This window comes from Merops nubicus, unplaced genomic scaffold (genome assembly GCF_000691845.1).
Source record: "Merops nubicus isolate BGI_N331 unplaced genomic scaffold, ASM69184v1 scaffold4655, whole genome shotgun sequence".
NCBI classification, from domain to species: Eukaryota; Metazoa; Chordata; class Aves; order Coraciiformes; family Meropidae; genus Merops; species Merops nubicus.
Genome location: NW_008608823.1, coordinates 42,237 through 57,560, shown reverse-complemented (window position 1 = coordinate 57,560; position 15,324 = coordinate 42,237). Strand labels below are relative to the sequence as shown.

At 35.7% G+C, this 15,324-nt stretch overlaps 1 protein-coding gene across 1 annotated transcript in view; it reads left to right on the top strand.

Moving 5' to 3' along the window:
• Positions 1–966: 966 nt before the first annotated feature.
• The window catches only part of IDE (insulin-degrading enzyme), a gene marked incomplete at its 5' end in the record, with an annotated part of 47,860 nt that continues 33,502 nt past the window's right edge, over positions 967–15,324 (top strand). The window contains 7 exons of the mRNA XM_008940367.1: positions 967–1,089; positions 4,286–4,398; positions 4,822–4,984; positions 5,822–5,914; positions 6,738–6,829; positions 8,340–8,420; positions 11,702–11,805. Of these exons, the coding sequence (XP_008938615.1) occupies positions 967–1,089; positions 4,286–4,398; positions 4,822–4,984; positions 5,822–5,914; positions 6,738–6,829; positions 8,340–8,420; positions 11,702–11,805 (769 nt within the window). The remainder of the gene's footprint in view (positions 1,090–4,285; positions 4,399–4,821; positions 4,985–5,821; positions 5,915–6,737; positions 6,830–8,339; positions 8,421–11,701; positions 11,806–15,324) is intronic.

Here is a 15,324-nt window from a genome sequence, read left to right as displayed (position 1 = left end):
TTTCCCCTTTTCCAGTCAGTGGGGATGCTTCAGGTCACTTGTTGCGCAGCCTGTTATGCCAGCAAACCTTCTGTTACTCTCTGTCTGTCAGGAGAGATGAGTGTGTCTTAATCTTCCAGTGTTCTTGTTAGAATGTGCGTTTTGTCCCCAGATACCGTTCACCTGTTTCCCTGAGTTAATAACGTCTGTGATGGTAATTCTTCTCTGTCAGTACCCTTAACAGTGTCAAGTACTTTCCTAGACACTTTTGCACTGTCCAGCGTCAATTTTCCTGCATCTACAAGGTGTCTTCTGACTGTTGACTCTTAATATGCTCCAGTACTGTAACAGCACAGTCACTGAGCTAAGTCTTTAGCTTTATTTTTTTTTTTTTTAAATTATTTTATCCTACGTATTGCTTCTGTGGGAGTAAACACAGCAGGGTGTCTAAAACTTCTGCGTTTCATTTGTCTGCAGATAGTGAGGAATACAGACAAAATATTTTAAACATAATGCCCTTGTCTTTTTTAGGTGTCATTAAGAATCTTTGCTTTTACTTGGATACAGGCAGCCTCTCAAGGATGATTTGTTGACTGATGAAGTTGTTGTAATCAGACTTGTGTCTGATCTCCAAACATCTGGACAATATAATGGTCTTATTTATGTAGCTAATTTTGCCTCATTGATTTGTAATAACTTACATCTGTGAACTGTAGAATTTATGCACTGGGCATATATGCACAGCAGGCGTGTACTCCCACTCTTCCCTTACGTTTTTCCTATAAACATGCAAGTCAACTTTTATGCTACATTTTCTTGCCTTATTCTTTCTTCTCTTGCCCTCTTTTATACCTTAACTGCTTATGGCTTAATTGTTTTAAATATTACTATCAGACCAGAGGGAAGCATATTTATTAATTGATATTTTTGGTTTTTATTTGTAAAATCATAAACTTCAAGTATTAACTTTTTTTCTTCCCATTACAGGGAACAAATTTACTCTGGAAACTAGACCAGCCAAAGAAGGAATAGATGTAAGACAAGAGCTATTGAAGTTCCATTCTACTTATTATTCATCAAATTTAATGGCTATTTGTGTCTTAGGAAGAGGTGAGTTGTGTTCTGTTGGTTAAGACTTTACATGTATTTATATTTAGAGAAAGTGCATGCAAGTATCTTAAAATCTACAGAAGGGAAAAAATAGAACTTCTACAGACTGACTACACATAATTTTATGTCTGGTGAAGTCTCCAAAGCAAGTTGCAATGTATAAATTTGTGTTTATAAGCCTACAATAGAAAAAATAAGCTGAAAACCTTAAATGTTATTAAGACACCAGTTACTGTCATTGCATGTTTGTCTTATGGAGACTGATACCTCTCTGGTGTCAGATGTTGGGAGGGCCTTTGATACTGTTTTCATATTTTAGACTTACACTTCCACTACAGAAATCTCTGTATTGTTAAAGGATAAACCTAACCTAACTTTTAGATAAAAAGCATTCAGTTGTACTCCTGAATTAACCTAATGAGGTTGCAGCTGCTTAAAGTTTTCCACTGTCAGGATGGTATTTTACATAATTTGCTAAAAGCTCAATAACAGTATGTTGAATTCTGTTTGCTTTTTGAAAATACACTGTCAGACTGGTACTTGTATGGTGTTTTACAGTAATGCTTGGGTAGTGACTATGAATGGAATAAAATAAAATTCATTAGCAAAGTCAAGTCTTCCTTTACAACTGTCTGTTCACAGGATGCTGAATATGAAGCTGATTAACAATATGTACCTGTTTAATTTCAATCATAACATACAGAATCACAGAATGAGGAAGGGACCACAAAAAATCATCTAGTCCAACCCCCCTGCAGTGAGCAGGGACATCTCCAGCTAGATCAGGTTGCTCAGAGCCTCATACAGCAATCTTTTTCTAGATTTTTACGTTGGGCAAACACAGTGAGGTTTGTACTTTTTAACTGCTTCCAAGTTGTGTGCATAGACTCCTACCAACTCGTTGCCAGGGTCCCCAGTTCCTTTCAATTCAACTTATTATTGTGTGGTCTGCTGTTAACATCACATATTGATTAGAATATGGTGAAAGGTATTTTTTTCACCATTGCAAGTTGAACATTAAAATGTATTAGATTTATTTTTTTTATGGTAAAGGTCAGATATTAGATGTGTTACTAGCAGGTTGGTTGGTAATACCACTAGGGCTTAATGTATGTCATGTGCGAAAATAACTTGGTTATTCTCCTAGTAGCAGTGGAAACTTTCTGCAGGTAAATACTGTAATATTGATCAAGGTAGCTTGTAAATATTTTTCAATGTTGTGAATAAAGTTATATTACTATTTTGGATAGATTCTTTCACCTTCTCATTTTTTCTGTTACCTGAAAAAAAAAAAAATTAACTCCCTACCTTTAAAAATATTTATTTATTAATTTAAGGTAAATATATATTGATCAGAGTTTAAAACAACTGAATTAAAATTCTCTTGTTTTACAGTTCTGTTTTCAAAGTTTCCAGACTTCTGTTTGTTTTTTCTTTAACTAGTTTTTCACTGGACAGGTAATATTCCAGGACACACAAATTCTGTATTAAAGTGTCAATAAAATATAGAAAATAGCCTTAACATTTGTTACCTTCCAGACATTTCTGCATTTTGCACATATGTATTTTTTACTATAAAATACAGAAATTATTATTGTTAAAATCCTGAATTTAGGTGATTTTGCTAGTTATTTTCCACAGTTGAAGTCATTCATTGTAGTTCAATGTTTAGAAAAATTGGGAGCCTTTGAAATACCGATCTTTGGGATTTTTCCTTAAATATAATTTTTGAAAGGTAAGTATCAGACTTTGTGTTAGACTGCTTGTATGCAACATGCTGTACAACTACTGTTATTTGTCATATTTGAGTAGTTGTTATTGTATTAGTGAGGTGCTGTATGGATGGAAGTTGCATCTTACTACTCCCTGAAAGAGCACGTACCTTTTCTCACTCTGTTATTTATTTAAGCAGAACTATGCAATTGCTTTCCAAAAGGCTTTGTATTGATGACTCATTTGGCTAGTTGAAGGCTTGACTCTAGCATCAAATTTGAAAACTTAAGAGTGCCACATTCTTTCTGATTTTGTTTTAAAAAATTTATTTTCAGGGAACTCTACTCATAAAAAACGAATTGCAGAAAAATAAGCTTGTTAGGATTATTCTATAAATTCTTTCTTGAAATACCTTAGTAGCAGTACTGCTAATTAACACATAGTTAGAAATTCTATTACATAAAAATACACTGAGCTGCACACGGCAAGTCCCCTATGATCTCTATACTCTTGTGCATTCTGGAATAAATGGATGTCTAAAGCTACACTCAGCCTAGTAATTTTCTGATTTTTTCCCACCACTTTATATATGTAACAAATCTGTCAGTAAAAAGTGGTGGGGGGATCATAATAACAATATAAGCATAAAATAAGTATAATTTCTTTAGTAAATAGTAATGTATATTCAGAAGTTCAACTAATGAAATTCAGTTATTTTTATCTCTAATCAAAACCAAACTTAACTGCATAATCATGGAACATCTGTAGTACAGCAGTTCAGGTACAGACTTTTAAATGGAAACAGTGCTCCAAAATGCATTTATTTAAGCTGATAGCTATTTTGAAAGTAGTATTTAAACAGAAACTGTAATGGTCCATTTAGCTGAATTCATGCACAGTGTTTTATTCTTTCCACAAGTAGTCTCAGTCTTGGTTTTGGAGAGTACTAGAGTCACAGACTGAAACTAGAATGGATTTAAAAGCAGAAGTGCTTACACAGGTCACAGATGTGTGAGATGTCGCCATGCTGGGGACAGGTGACCCTGGCTCACAGCGTTTGTGAAGCGCTAGAGGTGAGATGAGGGTAAAAAACATCCAGGTTTTGTTAGAGGTGCTTTCAGTCTGGAAAATTTGCAGCTGTAATTCCACATCGCTTAAGTTTTTTTTTTTTGGTGGAGTGTTTGCTTTCGTAAATGTCTAGTATCTATTTTATCTTACTCATCAGTAAAATTTGAAGGTTTTTTTTTCCCAGGTTACAGGATTTACTTTAATCATGGTTGAACCCTTCCTTTAATAAGCATGGTGCTTATAGCATGTTATAGTCCAAAACTTCAGTATTAATGTAGATTTTCTTCCTGAAATTAATAATTATACCATTAAAACTACTTTTCTGTGTAATTCATGTCTTCCCCAAAAAAACATAAAAATACAGATTTTCTAGAATCTGCAGATAATGATTATGCATTTTCTAACTTTATTTTAGAATCCTTGGATGAGCTGACTTGCTTAGTGGTAAAGTTATTTTCAGAAGTAGAGAATAAAAATGTTCCTATACCAGAGTTTCCTGAACATCCTTTCCAAGAAGAACATCTCCGGGTATGTATAGAGATAAATCTTCCATCAGAGGGGCATACCTTAAATTATATTTTTTATGTTTCAATAATATAAAAGTAGTGAAATATACAATGTGTTGGTGTCCCTATTAATTTCCTTATTTTTAAAATAATTTTCCACCCACCTTTCTATGCTTAGTATAGCATAGTTTTATATAGTTTATAGCAGAAGTTGTACATTTCGTTGCAGCCATAAGCAACTGAGATAATTTAAGTCTCTTTGTTTGCATCATGAATGGCTAAAGTGTCGCCCTAAGTTTTACATCCCTTTACTTTTGAGTTTTTCTTGATATGTTTGTAATAAACTGTGTATGTGTGAAGGGAACACGATATGTGCTCCTGATATTAATAAAATAATAAGAATTTCCTTTTTGTTATGGATCTCCTTGTTAATTTTCCCCCTCAGCAACTTTACAAAGTGGTACCTATTAAGGACATTAGAAATCTTTATGTCACATTTCCTATACCAGACCTTCAGAAGTATTATAAATCAAATCCTGGACATTACCTTGGTCATCTGATTGGGCATGAAGGCCCAGGGAGTCTTTTATCAGAGCTTAAAGCTAAAGGTAAGTCCTTTGAAGGTAAAAAATTACCTTCTGTAATTAAATTAAAAATGCTGTAATAACTACATTTCACTTAAAGCTGAGCTCTGTATGTTCAGTTTATAGCCCCCAACTGTACGAGTAGTATGAGTTGTAAGTCATTTTGCACTTTGTTTTTGAATCTGTGGTGGGTGAAAATAAATAACAGGCACTCTGACTACTGAACTTGCACTCCCCTTTATCTACCCTTGTTTAGAGAGTTCTGTGAACTTTGACATAGTGATCTAGTCTCTACTATGTTGCTGACTTAGAGACTACTGTCAGGTCCCGTAATGTCTGGAAGACTACAGGAATGTATATTTTGCTATTTTTCTTTATATTACTGTGTTCCAAACAGAAATTAATTACCCAGTAATCAAATTATATTGAGTTTGTCATATCAGTCTGAGCACAAAATCAGATGTTTGACTTGTGTTATGTTTAACTTGCACTGTTGCTACAGGCATTAAGGAAGAGAAGAAGAATCATAAAATAGTTTGGGTTGGAAGGGGCCTTTAAAGTTCTTCTAGTCCAACCCCTGGCAATGAGCAAGGACGTCAGCTAGATCAGGTTCTTCAGAGTATTGTCCAACCTGACCTTTAATTTTTCCAGCATCTATCCCCCCTCTGCGCAACCTGTTCCAGTGTTTCACCACTCATTAAAAAAAACAACAACCCTCTTCCTTACTTATAGTCTAAAAGAACATGAAAACATATTTCTATATCTATGCTAAGAAGACATGTGAAGTAGTTGGAATGTAAAAAAAGGGCACAAATTGTTAGAGATTTTTTAATGTAATATATTTTCTTTTTGATTTTGTAGGATGGGTAAATACTCTTGTTGGAGGACAGAAGGAAGGTGCTAGAGGTTTCATGTTTTTCATCATTAACGTGGACTTGACAGAGGAAGGACTTTGTAAGTGAGGCGCTATGTTGGCATTTCATTTTAGTCCTGAGCTGATGGGTTTGTGTTTGTATCCAAAGAGACTCATTGTATTTATAGTTTGAAAGCAAATTGGTTTTAATTAGCTGGTTATTCTGTGTTTAGATCTTCTCTAACATGCTAACACATTTTATATGACATGAGAAACCAACTTATTTGTGGTTATATTGAATTATTTCATTAAATATTTTAAAATAAATTCCTTAACAAGAAAAGCTGTTAATACCTTTGCATGCTACTTATTTAGTAGTGTTTAGACCCAAGTTAAATTGTTATAAATCAACATATTAATACCAGGCATGTTCATTGCAGTTCTCAGAATTAGCTGAGGACCTAAACACTTTCCTGTCCTCTTCCAGTTTTAACCTACCTTCTTCCAGTTTAAAGCCATTACCCCATATCATATCACCTCAAGCCTTGCAAAAGTCCCTCCCAAGTTTTCTTGTAGGCCCCATTCAGATAGTGGAAGGTTGCAATAAGGTTACCCTGGAGACTTCTCTTCTCCAGGCCGCACAACTTCATCTCTCTCAGCCTGTCCTCATAAAGGTGTTCCAACCCTCTGATCATATTTATGGCCCTGCTCTGGACCCAATCCAAGCAAGTCTGTGTCCTTGTGTTGGGGATCTGGAGCTGGACACAGTACTCCCAGCAGGGTGTTGCTAGAGCAGAGTGGAGGAGAATCACCTGCCTCGACTTGCTGGCCAGGCTTTTGGCTCGGTGCTGGATATGGTTGGCTTTCTGGGCTGCTCTTGCACATGTTGAGTCAATTATTAAGCAAGTGTGTTTTTCTTTCCAGTGCATGTTGAAGATATTATTTTGCACATGTTTCAATATATTCAAAAACTACGTACAGAAGGACCTCAAGAATGGGTTTTCCAAGAGTGCAAGGTACAGTGATTGGTACTTGAAATAGCAGTGATTGTATTTTTACAGATTTTTGGATTTTAAGTAGAAACAGATTCCTTGGCTGTGGAAATAGCCTTTAATAATCACATGGTAATTAAGTTTTTTAATTTTAAGGGTGCAACTTGATAAAGATGATAAGTACATTCAGAATTTATTGTCTTAATGTAGATACGAAATGCTTGTATAGAGCTGTGAGTTGACATCTGATGGTAGCATAATGGAGAGTGGAGGAAGAAGTATCCTACTCTGTCTACAACGATTTTGCATAACAGTCTTTAGTCTCCACCGAAGGTGGAGTGGGGGAAGTGTTTGCTGTGGATGATAATGCTGAACTGGAAATTGAAATGGCTGTTTTTCTCTCTCTGTCTTCTTTCCAGTGTCACATTGTGTAGTTCAGATTGTAAAGGCAGTAGGGCATATAATCTGTTTATTCTCTTTTTCTTTTTTTTTTGAGAGAGATGAACTAAAACTTTTCATGAAGTATTTTGGCTGTACACTTCTTACAAGTCTGCATGGTTCTGTGTGCACAGAGTGAAAATGTGAAGTATCATTGTAGACTTAAATAGTACTGTGCTTCTTAGTGAGAGTGTGAAATGAAACCAGTTCTGTTTTTATGTGTAGCCTCGCTTCACTACAAATTCTTGGGTAAAGATTTCTTGTTCCATCTTTGCTGTATTTTGTGAAAACTGTTGAGTCTCTTCTAAGAGTAGATTTTCTGCAGATGCGTTAACTTGTTGTTTCTTGCATTTTGACCCTGTGTATGTTTTAAGTCTCTTTATCCTCTGCTAAAAGTCACAATGGAACTGTTTCACTGTCATTGTAATCAAGTACAAGATTTGAAAGAGGTAGTTCCGTCATCCCATCTCATCCCTGTCTTTCCCTTGCTTCTCTTGTGCCAGCCTCAGCACTTCTGCTGTAAGGCATGTCAGAAAAGCTGGCAAACAGAAGGGCTGGACTGTCCTCCTTATTGGTCTTACAGTCTTAGTTCTATATAGTACACCATTGCCATTGTACTCTAAGAATGCTGTATTCTGTTTCTGTGGCTAAGACAGTGTAAAGAAACACACTTTTATCTCTCTCTGAACTTACCTTTTGGATGGCTAAACAGAAGGAACAAAAGAGGGAAAGGCTTCAGTTCATTAACAATGAACATAGCACTGAAACACTATGTGTTGATATATCAAAGCTGGTGTGCTTTCAAGTTATCAGGAAAGGTAAAAGTGTGAGCTGTGGGACAGATCTTTTACTGTGAAGAGGATTTACAAGACTTTACATAGCACATCACATTCCTAGACTATCCAAAATTACTTGTGAGTTTTGTGCAACTTGAATATTACTGAATACATTTGTGTTAGGTCCCAGACTAACTGCTATAAAATACAACAAAACTCATTCCTTCTCTTACGTTATAAAAAGGAATTAAGTAGCCAGTAATTATTCTTAAAATAGCCTTTAATATATCCTTTTCAATCCTACCTACATTGTTTCCTAGGATCTAAATGCTGTTGCATTCAGATTTAAAGATAAAGAACGCCCACGAGGTTATACATCAAAGCTTGGAGGAATGCTGCACGTAAGTGTGGGGGTTTTTGTTTGGTTTTTAGTATGGTTGGGTTTTTTTTACAATGTAGTAGTCATTTAACAGTATGATTGGTTATAATCTTAATAAGTACAGGTATTTGCAAAGGTCCTCTGCACTTCTTGAGCTTAGGAGGCCAATGTTGTGCTGCATAAATCTTTGTTTTGACAATCAGTAAGTCACATTTCCTTCACATTCTACCATTTTATACTTCTGTACTTGGTAGAACTGATTTTACAGTAACTGGAGCTCCTAGCTGGTCTGTTTCAGTGTTTCTTAAGATACATGTGCCTTGTTATTCTGTCTCTGATAGCTAACTGTTCTCTAGAGAAATGTTTTATCATAAACACAAGCACCATGTTTCTAAATGCTTCCACCATTAACAATGTTGAAATACTGCAGCAAGCAGAAATGTTTGTATTAAGACAACAAATCAGAAATGTTTGGCTCTACTAATGTAACTATGTACTGGTACCGAAAGAATCTTCACGTAGCTTATACTTAGTCTTTGTACTTCCTGCAAAGTTTAGATCCCTCATTTTGCAGTAAAGGAAAATTTAGGCAGGTTTGTTTTTTTTAGTGAAATTCACGCAACTTTTATACATTGCAAACATTATCCGTTGCACAGCTAACATTGACATCTGCTCAGAAGCATTTTTTGTTTCTTTGCAAGAGTTCCTGTTAATGCTTTTACAGCTGCAATTTTTGAAGTCTAAAGTGGTGATCTTTAATTTTAGAATTGTCTTTCTGTTTATTAAAAAGCATTAGACTTAACTGAAAACATTTAAATGAATATTAAAAAGAGCTCCTAGTTGGGATGCTGTCTGTTACTTTTGTTCTGTCAAAAGCATAAAATCTCTTTAACAAATGGACTTATGACTGACTTCCTGAAACAGTCTTTCAATGGTCTATATTTGTTGGATCATTCCTGATTACAAACGCTATCTCTAAAACTCAGGCCAGGAACTTGCCAGCAGTGTTCCAAAGAGTAGGGTATTGATCTAGGACTACGTTTTCTTCACTGCTTTTGATGTGCATTGCACTATGAATGGTAGCTGTGATTATGCTGTTATCTGCTCGTACACTAACATAAAAATAACTTTGCTAGTTCTCTTTATTGCCTCTGAATCATACAGAGTTTATATGTTGAGTTAACCAAGCTGGAACTGTAGTTTGGTGATTTCATGTGCTTACAAATGCTGTTTGTTTTCCATAACTTGGAGAAGAACCTGAGTATAAGTTAGGATGAATAAATGTAATGTTGTAAGCTGTTGAGTATTTACCAAAAAGATTTTAAAAAACTTTTTACTCAAGAAAACAGAAGTTTGTCTTTAAAGTGCATTTTTGCTGGCCTAAGGAGTCACCACTAAGGTCTTGCTGTCAAATCCTGTTTCATTTTTATTGTGTGTAGGCTTGATGTTTTCCACCTTGTAGTTGTTCCCGGGTTTGCAGTGTCCTGTTGTTTTGTCTCTTGATTGGATGATTTTTAAAATTTAATTTTAATCTGATTGTTGTATCTAGATTGTTTTAGTCTGTTTTATTTCAGTTACGTTATGCTCTGAGCTTGCTGAAAAGTAATCACAGAATCACAGAATGGTTGAGGTTGGACTGAACCTTGGGAAATAATCTTTTCTAACCCTCTTGCTTAAGCAATACAAAAAATAAGAAAGTAACCAAATACATTTCATGTTCAATTCCAATTGACTGGAAGACTGTGCCCTGTGTTTCTAAAGGAAATAAAATGTAGACTTTTGGTCACTAGATCTGTATTGTCTTGGTAATCCCAGACTAGAAGTGCATAAATTACTTCAAAATCTCTTCATGTTGCTTAGACTGCTTTAGCCTTTTATGCAGAATGTAGTTAAATGAGCTTTCTTCAGTGTACAATGAATCTTTGGGACAAGGCCTTTCAAATTCTGGATCTTTAGCATTCACAGCATGTTAGGGGTTGGGAGGGACCTCTGGAGATCGAGTCCAACCCCCCTGGCAGAGCAGGACCATCTAGTCTAGGGCAGGTCACACAGGAACACATCCAGACGGGTCTTAAAAGTCTCCAAGGCAGGAGACTCCACAGCCTCCCTGGGGAGCCTGTTGCTGTGCTCTGGAACCTTACAGTAAAGAAGTTCTTCCTCATGTTGAGGTGGAACTTCCTGTGCTCCAGCTTGTCCATTGCCCCTTGTCCTATCGCAGGGCATAAGTGAGAAGAGGTTGCCCCTTCCTTCCTGACACCCAGTCTGCATATATTTCTACACATTAGTTAGATCCCCCCCTTGGCCATCTCTTTAGACTAAAAAGCCCCAGGTCTCTCAGCCTCTCCTCATACGGCAGGTGTTCCAGTCCCCCACTCATCTTCCTCACCCTCCAAGGGACTCTCTCGAGTAGATGGAATTTTTTGTAACACAGATTTGGTTCGTCGTCCTTGGTCTCCACCCCTTCTGACCCTTCCCCTTTTCTGAAATCCTTTGTGTGAGTTACTCTGTGTTCTGGAATTCACACCACTGTAGTTTTTTGTATAATACATGCAATTCAGAAAGCCATTTCATAGTAACTCTGGTCAAAAAAAAGTACACCTATATGGCAAACTGCAAGCACTTCTTGCTTAGGCCATCTGCTGTTTTATTTCTTGGTAAACAGATGTTTATCAGCAAAGTTTTCCTGCGAACTACAGTAATGATTTTCAGATGAACTTTAAGTGTTTTTGTCTTCTAAAATTGCAATGTGCCTTAAGAGGTTTTAAGGTTGACCCTAAATAAAAAAAATAGTTAAAACTGTGTAAATTTGTATTATGCTCTTAAATAACTGTAACATACTTTCCTTTAAGTTACTGTAAATAATAATTGAATCCTAAAATAAAGGATTTTTTTTTTCTTTGCTATGTTGTGTTTTTCCCAAATACACTCTAATGAGTATTTGGAGTTCTTTTATCTTTAAAAATATCCTCCAGGGGTCAGCATTTACCATATTTTTTCTTCAGTTACTTCAAAGCAGTATTTAAAGGTGGATGATGTTTATATTGAGATATAATATATTTCAGTGTAGTATGTAGAATTACCTAATGTAGGAGAAATATGATTGCATAGTTAGTGTACTATTCCATCTTGATTAGTTTAAAGAGAAAGACATTAAGACATCTATGCACTTCAAATTAGAAATTACTAAAGTAATACAGATTTAGTAAGCAGAAGTATACACTTTCAGTTCCTTTACAAAACTAGCTTTTTTCATGCATAGTTTTTGTTTAACTCATCTACATGTTTCTGGGCTTTGTGTTTTAGTATTATCCTATAGAAGAAGTACTGGCTGCTGAATATTTGCTTGAAGAATTCAGGCCTGATTTAATAGAGATGGTACTGGATAAATTGAGACCAGAAAATGTTCGGTAAGTTAAACTGCAATAACTTGTATTCTGTGCAAAGCATTGTAAGAAAGCAGATGAACTAATGGAAACACAAACTCTTAGGAGTCTCTTACAGCTCCAAAGTAAACATCACTGAAAAAGAGCTAGTTGTTCTGTGTGTTAATGTCTCTGCTCCCCATTGAAAATAAGCACTCTTAAGTGTATGCAACTCCTCCCGTTGAGACAGAAACATCCTTTCAGTCCTTTCTGTGCAGGATGTCTTCCTCAGACTGAAATAGTTTCTAGGGAGATACTTACTTTGAATAGCTCAACTGTTACTGGGAAAAAGTCTAGAAATTATCCTTTTTCACTGAATTCTTGGGACATTTCATATGCAATGCTCTAATACTCATAATTTGGAGCTAGGTCTGGAAATTTCTTAAATGAATGGCTTTTATCTGCTGTATGTATTTTTATTTGCCCTATGGAAAGCTACAGAACTTTGTGCAGATTAGTGTACCCTCTGAAAAATACCAATTTATGTGAGTAGAAATAGGTGTGTTTTTAGTTGCTAAAATCTCTCAGGCTTCAGAGCATCTCTTTGATATGAGTGTAACCAATACTGCTTGTGTGCTTGCCTTGCCGAGTGAGTGTGCTGCAGTACAAATTTCAGGGCTCAGTAACTGGTCAGACTAGATACTGAAAGGAAAAGGGGAAGCCTCTCTCTCATGTGCTTTTCAGGATATTCTGTTGTCACCCAAGCAGAGTAGAATGTGATTTATAAGTGAAGAAATCTGGAAGCTGTAGAGAAGACAGTGAGGGCAGGTGGAAAAGGGGCATATTAACTGAGGAGGAAGGGCTGAGCAAATGGTTAATGAAGGGAGGAAGAGCCTGGGATGAGAGCTGGCAGAGAACATCATGGGCTGATACTGGTAGCCAGTGGGGAACTGGTATCTGAGTCAAGGATGGATAAAAGGTCTGGCTAGTGAAACTGCTGGGGATGGTCAAGTGTAGATTAGACCAAAAATTGACAGGAGGATAGGAATTGAGACTAGTAGGCACAGCAGAGGTAAGAAACCAAGTCTAGGGAAAAAGTTTGTCAGACTTAGCTAGGATATTAAACTTGGAGTCCTGAATCATGGAAACGGGGTGAATAGAAGAGGTCTGAGACAAGGAGCCTGAGACAGGATAGCAGCAGAACTGTTGGGACCAAAGTGGGAGGAACTGAGCAGAAAAGCTTGTGCAGACAGTGCAGTATAGTGCACAAAGGGCAAATAAACTAAAGTTTACCAAGTCTTCCTAATTTTTTTGCAGATGTACGCTTAATTTTTTTTTTCTTGTCTCTCATACAACTTCTGTTCCAGTTCTTACAGAATAGAAATATTCTGGAATTGTATGATAAGATCCCAGTACCATGTGTTTCTGTTTCTGACCTACCAGTGCAATTGGAAGGTGTGTAATGACAGTAACAAAAAACTGCAGTAAAAGAAAAATACATATTTAAGGTTAAGACTGTTTAATGTTGCTCAGAAGATCTGAACTCCTTCTTTGCTTTGTCAAAAGCTTCCTAAATGACATGATACAAGCTCTTAAAACAAACTTCTTACAGCAAAACAGTAATTACTCATTCCTTTTTATTTTCTTGAGTATGCGCAAGGCCTAACTGCAGGGGCTACTAAGCTCATGAATCCACAAACAACAGAAGCTTTGCTTTTAATCTTTGTGGTACTATACAATGCAAAGAATTCTAAAATGCTTTCATAAAAAAGTCATAAAAAATAAAAATTTCATAAAAAACTTTCATAAAAAGCATCTAAAATGAATGGGTACTGTATAAATTTGTGTATCTCTAGATTCCTTGGCTTCCTATGTATGAAAATAATGTCTCTTGGGATATTTTAGAATATTAAATTAGTTCCTGTAACATGGAAGAGACATTTTAGTAATTCCATTTATTTAGAGAAAGAGGTGAATATTGCAAAGAGAAGTCTGGTCATTCACTGAGCAAAACATAAAATACTGAATAACTGTTTCTTAATGGTTCTGTGCCCTGAAGAGGGCAGAGGTTCAATAGGATGCTGTGTAAGTTTGTACGTGTGCGTGTGTATACGTATGCATGATGTGATACAGTCTTGTTTACTAGAAGATTGCAAGGGCAGCAGTTATACTAGCACTCTTTTCGTGGTGTGTTTTTTTTTTTCAATTTGGTTCTTTTAATATGTCTTTTTTTGTATTTTGTAATAAATTGTAATATAAAATTAGTAGTGTAGAAATATTAAAATGTATGAAAACACAGAAAAGCTCTTGCTTATGATTCTGTATATCTGCCTTACTGTATCTGAACACATATTTATTGGTGTTTTGGAAGTCCGGTATATGGTACAAAGAATGGGTTTTTGAGTGGGTCTGTTTCTGAATGAAATTTTCGTAAAACATTGGATATAGAAGGACAGTGAGGCATGCATTCATATATTTCTAGAGTTTATATATTTCAGCCTTCTGAAGTTACTGAGAATTACTTAAAAGTTTGGGCCTGAATCGTCACTATACATGTATGAAAAAAATCTGTCATGTATATTTGTTCAGTTTAAGATGCATGCCACTATTTTCAAAAGATGGTACATTTCAAATAGTTATTGGATAAAGTAGGATAAAAGTAGATTTTTAAATGTATTTGCAAATGTCATGGAGTTCTGGTGTTTTAGGGATATACAAGTAATGATAAAATAAATGGAGCTGCCTAGTTGGTGACAGTAGTTGCCATAGTAATAAATACCCTTTAAAGAAGAGCCTATATCTTTGTGCGTGGGCGTGGAGCTATGTGTAATGTGTGTGGGCTATTGCCACTGAAGCTTGGATATTTCAAGAGTTGATTTTTTTGAATAAACAATACTTTAAAGAAAATTTCCAGTTTCTCTTTCTTATTGTATTAAATAGTTCTATTTTGAATCTGTGTTGATGTTGATCTACTACCCAACTTCTTAGAAATTGATACAAGATGTTACCCTGAACATAAAGACTGTTTTTAATAATTGGAAGACAGAATATACAATTAATTCCTCTCTGAGGAAAGTTTAACAAGTTCAAATTCCACATGAATTTGAACTTGTAACTGGTTTTAGGATTGCTTACAAGCAATGGGTAAACCATTTTTCTTATACTGATCTAGTAAACAAGATACAGGTGCTTAATCAGATCTGATATTTGTTATATCTTCACATAGCTTTAAAATGTGGTTCTTAACATTCCAAGAAAACAGTCAATATTATCTTAGGGAAATTTACCTTTCTTAATGTAAATTGGGTCTTTGTTATTAGTCAGAGAACCTCCAAAGGCTCTGCTTGCTTAATTTCCTCTAGCAATTTTTAAAAAATTAATAGACTCTTCAAGTTTATCAGGTGCTGCTGGATGCCACAGGCCACTTTCCTGTTGCACAGACCAGTTTCCTGTGTTACTCCTGTTGCTGGCTATGTCAGCCATTTACCACTCCCTTCCAGCTGACAGTACTTCAGCATAAAATAGCAATAATTAATGATGTTCAGAAGTTACTGGTTTGAGAAA